The sequence below is a fragment of the Bactrocera latifrons genome, unplaced genomic scaffold, assembly GCF_001853355.1.
Source record: "Bactrocera latifrons isolate USDA-ARS-PBARC rearing strain unplaced genomic scaffold, ASM185335v1 scaffold_183, whole genome shotgun sequence".
In the NCBI taxonomy this organism is placed as follows: domain Eukaryota; kingdom Metazoa; phylum Arthropoda; class Insecta; order Diptera; family Tephritidae; genus Bactrocera; species Bactrocera latifrons.
This window is the reverse complement of record NW_017535330.1, coordinates 159,380-164,957: the sequence shown is the minus strand read 5'-3', so window position 1 is coordinate 164,957 and position 5,578 is coordinate 159,380. Positions and strand designations below refer to the sequence as shown.

Below are 5,578 nucleotides of genomic sequence, written 5' to 3'. Positions count from 1 at the left end.
CTATTGAGTCTAAACTTTTTCAACATTTTTCCCAAAATAAATAGTACCAATTAAGTAGTGATTGAAATAGGAGGCAGGTCTCTGCGAGTAAGCATTTTACCAAATAATGATAACAATAAGCGGAAAAAATATTTGAACTAGCAAAATAATATTTTCAATGAAAATACAGGGTCAAATTGGAACAAATGTTTGATTCTACGCAAAAATGGTGCACGAACTTTTGCCATCCGCTCGCCAAGGAGTTTCAATTACAAAAGTTCAGCTTGAAACATGAACCAATCGATGATTTTGCAAAATCCCAAGTAAGTTGTTTGCAAGTCGACACTTGAGATATAAAATATTTTTAATAGCGGTAAAACTAACTCTTCCATTCTATTTGCAGTGGCAGAAGAGTAGCCGCTCGTTGTTGTGGCTAATCTATCGCTGGCTCTTAGCAGCCTTTTTCACTGCCGTCGTATGCGACACAATGATCAATCTTTTCTATGCCGGCAAATGGTTTATTTACCTGACCGCATGGGGTTTCTTTCTGTGCATGCTTACGAGTGTGTATGGCGCTATTTTAGTTAGCATATATTATTGGCGACCACATGATTTCGGTAAGTGAAATATTTTTTAAAGCGGGCAAAAAATAAATTCCATAACTGCTCATAGCTGTCCACCCGATTGTGTTCACAACTTATTGGGTTTCTTATTGGACCACTTTGGTATTGGCGACCGTCATTACCATTGTCTACTGGAGCCTTCTTTATCCACGTAAGTAACACCAGAAACGCCGTAGTTAAGTTTTTTTTTTCATTTTTCAGCTAATAAATTTTATAGATATATACATATGACCCCTTTCTTTATCAAAATGATTGCCACAGCTTAGGAATAGCTTAAATTAGACAACATTTCATTCATAGTTTTCTTTATCTACAATTTCAATATCTACTACCGCATGGTGGACAATAGATCAGCAGAAAATTGTTTCACATTTAATTTTATGAAGTTTTCATTCACTTAAACTTAGGTAGTCCCATATCTAGAGAATCGACCGAACCGATTTCGACAAAATTTATTACTTAGCATTCTTTTCACAGTCATATGTCACAGTGTCAAAATGGGCGAAATCGGAACACAACCACGCTTACTTCCCATATAACATAATTTAATATTCCATGTGATTCTTCCACTTTCTAGTATACAAATCAAGATGTAATTAATATAACGAAGTAAAATTTTACATTAATAATTCCCTTAATGCTGACTTTTGACCGAAAATATCGCTCAATGCGTGAGATATGCAATTGAAATTCAGACAGATTCCTTTCCTAACAATAGTAATAGTACCAAAAATGGCTTGAATCGAGTCCATACTTTCCTGAGTCCGCATATACCTAATATCAAGATTTTCGAACTTCCTGGTGACTTTATGCTGTATATATCCTGTCTCTTATACACATCTAGATGTGTATAAGAGACAGAATGGGTTGAATGGGATTAATATTTTCCTTAGCCCCCACATACCTAATATCAAGATTTTCGAACTTCCTGGTGACTTTATGCTGTATATATCGGCCAATATTTGAGTTATCTCAATGAAAATTACAGAACATGTTTTACTCATAACAGTAWATCTTTGTACCTTAAATAGACGCAATTTGGCGAAAACTTGACCTAACTACTTATTAATAGATTTTTGTACTTTTAAATCGAATAGATGACAAGAGCGGAGTTTCGTTGACCTACAATTTACTAGGACATGCCAGTAATTCCATTCTGATGGTGTTAGATCATATGTTGGTTGCATTTCCCACACGCATTCTCCACTTCGTGTATCCCATTGGATTGGGCATGATTTATGTCATATTTTCTCTTATCTATTATTTTGCCGGAGGCGTAGACACGTAAGTTTAAAATATATTTTTTGCAGTATTTTAAAAATTTACATGTTTATGATCAGCTGATAATCAAATATATGACACACAGTTTCGGTGGYCCTGGAGGTATATGTTAGACTCACCCTGCGTAGAGCTTTCGCATACCCACATACCGCACATGAAAGATTGTCTTGACATTATTAGAGTATTCGGTATCTCGAACATATAATACTAATCGAGGTAAATATAGGATTAAATAAATCAAAATTATTGGAATAACGAGACGAGTTGATAGCCGAATGCTGGCCTGAGCGTTCGTCTCTTCTTATTAAAATATTTCGACATTAAAATCTGCCATCCTAAAGAGCAAGGAAACTATTTTTTGTAAAAACTCTATACAGTAAATGAATCAAAAAATTATGTCATAAATAAATAAAAAATACACCATGATTATGGTGTTCTTAACCCCATAAGTGACTTTTAATTTGCACTCAATGTATGAAGAAATTAATGAGACTTTTTTTAACACTGATTAATTTCATTTCATCTAAAAATCTCTAAATAGAAGTAAGATTTACATTACTTTTAAAAAGAAAAAAGTCTGTAAACGTTAGATTAAAAATGTTATTTCCAAAAATCTTTGTTCAAGCAAAATTACTTTAGAGCGCATAATTAACCTTCAAACATAGAGTTCTTTCCACACTTCCATTAGCTGGAAATTGCTGGTATTTTCTGGGCATAGCACAGGCAGTTAAATAAATAAAACATTTTTATTTTATACTAGCGTACACAGCCCGCTTCGCCGGTCTAGATTTTTTTTTTTTTTTAATTATATTAAATTATTCAATTATCTTCATATTCATTTTCTTCTATTCTCTTTTCTAACGGGTGAAAATTATATGGGTGTAGGTAACCCATATACATGTTAGTAAATAGAATACGTTCTTATCATTGATACAAAAGCATATCATGCTCAAGTTAATGCAGAACATTATTAAATACTTATGAAATAATAGGTAYTTTTAAACTATTAATGTTGATTACAAATAAGGAATAATTATAATGACCTTATGTTCATGAAATTTAAAAATAAAGAATTCAGAGTAATGTCTCAACATCATCAAGTAGTCTACATGATTTCCTTCGACAGTAAACATAAAATATTTGGTATTTCCAGATGCTCTCAAGCCAATGATGTTTGAAATTAAGCCAGCAACTCTTTTTTAAATACTAGAAAAAATTAACATCGATTTATGATTTAAAATTAATGATATGACATTTCCAGGGTGATAATACTTCTATTTATTTACTTTTTAATGATTATTCAATTGAACTTCATATCTATATATATTGAAAAAAAAGTTTGGAAGTGGAAGAAGCGGCTCAGGTGGCTTCGTCAATGGTGACAAAACTACTTTACCGTTGGAACAGCACATTCCAGGGGATTCTTTAGCGAACTTCAAAGCACCACAATGTGTACAAACTTTGTTCATTGCACCGACCACTACGTCCTTGTGATTTCTGTAATCATCATCCTTATTGTAATTGAACGCCGAAAGACTTAAATCTATTTATTTTCGTAATTGAGCTATTCGGTTGGCATCAAGTCTTTGCGTACGTTTTTGGATTGTCTCGGTAGCTCCTTGACATTTTTTGATTTGAAGGTTTTTTTTTTACCAATACTTGCCTTTTTGGATGCCATTTTTAATTTATTACAATAATTCTGTGAAAAAACATGATTGGTGAAGAAAAATACAATTTTCCGATACACTCCATTGTACTTAAATATGTTTCATATTGACATACATATCCACAACGCATGTGTCAACACAAATTTGGGTTATAAAACAAAAGAATATCAACATAGTAAATATAAACTGTATATGACAGTTCAAAAAAAGTGCTCCGATCGTGGCCGAACTTTACAGGATTACTCGTCAGGTCAATCTAAAGATTTGCTGAAAGTTTCATTGATTGGTCCAGCCGTTTCGGAGTCTACCCGGAACATACAGACATTTTTATATATGTGTAAATATATAGATTGTATACAAAAAACTAAAAAATTTTTTCTGAATTTCAGACACGGAGACCATTACATATATACGATTTTAGATTGGGCCCAACCAGAGACGTCGCTAATAACTATTATTACTTGCTTTGCATTACTTTCAATTATGTCATTTCTACTATTTGGGCTGTACAAACTGCGTTGCTTCATTTACCGAAAAATCAATAAGTCCGTTTTAGTGCTTCAAGTTTGATTTATAAATTAAGTGTATATTGTATACATAAAATATTAATAATGTTATACGTTATGTATAAGAATATTGTTGTACAAATGAGGAACATGCATAGGCGATTTTATACCTATTACTCGTATAACTAATACCGTTTTGTTGAAATCTTCAAACAACAAATGCTTACTCTAACCTGGCTTTAGGAGAGCAAGTGCACTTYATGTTTTAAACGGGACCAGATGGCTCTTTAACAAACGCCAAATAGGTAAAATTATATGTAGTAATCATTACAAGTTTAATCATAAAGACAAATGAAGTGCGTGGAAAGTAAATAAAAATTGAATTGCGATCACCTACACGTACAATTAGGTCAGTTTCTTTCGATCTTCCTAAAGTTTTACGCCGTGCCAAAAGTACTATGTAAGATGAATGAGTGTTTRGTATGAGAAACATTTTGATTAAGCCTTTCTAACAAAGCATACTATACTTCACAAATGTACTAATAATAACACTGCAAAGTATTTTAAATACGATTTGTACATTTGTGAAGAAGAGAAATTGGAAACGTAGGTAACCAGGAAGAGGGARGAATCTCGTGAGATCTAAAAATCAGGACAAAGCCCCCTTTTGAATGAACCACTTCTCACTCTAAGAAATGCTAAACAGATTTTGTTTAAAAAGGTAATAGATATTTTTATAGTAAATACTATACGGACAGACTTAAGAGATTTTTCAACAAACTCCTCAGTACTATAACTAAACTATTATAGATTATGCAAAAGTTTCTAAAAATGGTAAAACTTTTTGAAGGTTTAAGAATAGTTTATTTCGATTCCCGGCAAAGCTACCAGTCCTATAGAAAAAACTTATATAGGAATGTTGTAGATAATGAAAAAACAAGCAAAAAATTTCTTTCATGAAAATTGGTGGTAATTTCTTATGTTTAAACACACTGTATTTTATATTTATAAAACATTTATTTTTACTCCTAATATGGACATAATATCGAAAAAAAAACCTAATTCTCAATGAAAATATCTCAAGTGAAAATGTCGATTTGTTTTTTTTTTTTTTTAATTAAGTCATTCGGCTTTATGTTCGTTAAAGTTTCTACTTTCTCACTGGTTGCAAAATTACCTTTTATATTTCGGTATTTGGCAACTCTGGTGTTGCAATATGGCAACTCACAACTTTATCGTATTTGATCACCTCGACTGAAACAATTGATTTTTGAACGCTCAAAACATCGTTTTGATGAGTCATCCTCCGTCTGACTTGATACCGAATAACYTTTTTCCCATTCGGAAAAAATAAACAAAGCGATCAACGTTTTTTGACACCTGAAGAAGCGGTTGATGCGTTCAAAATGCATGTTTAGAAATTACTTCAATCAGAGTAGCAAAAGTGCTTCTACAATTGGTTCAAACATATGCAAAAGTGTAGAGGTATATACATATATCTCAATGGAAAATATTTTGAAAA

The 5,578-nt window shown here is 32.2% G+C and overlaps 1 protein-coding gene across 4 annotated transcripts; it reads left to right on the top strand.

Annotated features, from left to right (window-relative positions):
* LOC108967340 (protein rolling stone-like) lies at window positions 1-5,014 on the top strand. Of its 4 annotated transcripts, none has more exons than XM_018930674.1 (6): window positions 1-87; window positions 170-302; window positions 383-596; window positions 652-753; window positions 1,700-1,886; window positions 3,940-5,014. In XM_018930674.1, exons 2-6 carry the CDS (start codon window positions 186-188, stop codon window positions 4,118-4,120), a joined length of 801 nt encoding a protein of 266 aa, XP_018786219.1. In that variant the 5' UTR covers window positions 1-87; window positions 170-185; the 3' UTR covers window positions 4,121-5,014. The 4 variants fall into 4 exon arrangements, with proteins under 4 accessions (XP_018786219.1, XP_018786221.1, XP_018786222.1 ...); XM_018930676.1 differs by lacking the exon at window positions 3,940-5,014 and adding an exon at window positions 1,969-2,291; XM_018930677.1 differs by lacking the exon at window positions 3,940-5,014 and adding an exon at window positions 1,943-2,291.
* The last annotated feature ends 564 nt before the right edge of the window (window positions 5,015-5,578 follow it).

What these genes read in the sequence shown, in the direction of transcription:
- LOC108967340 (XM_018930674.1), top strand. Translation starts at nt 186, where the DNA reads ATGTTTGATTCTACGCAAAAATGGTGCACGAACTTTTGCCATCCGCTC. An exon ending in TTGGCGACCACATGATTTCG is followed by an intron (nt 597 to 651) that starts GTAAGTGAAATA and finishes AACTGCTCATAG; the next exon opens with CTGTCCACCCGATTGTGTTC. An exon ending in CTGGAGCCTTCTTTATCCAC is followed by an intron (nt 754 to 1,699) that starts GTAAGTAACACC and finishes TAAATCGAATAG; the next exon opens with ATGACAAGAGCGGAGTTTCG.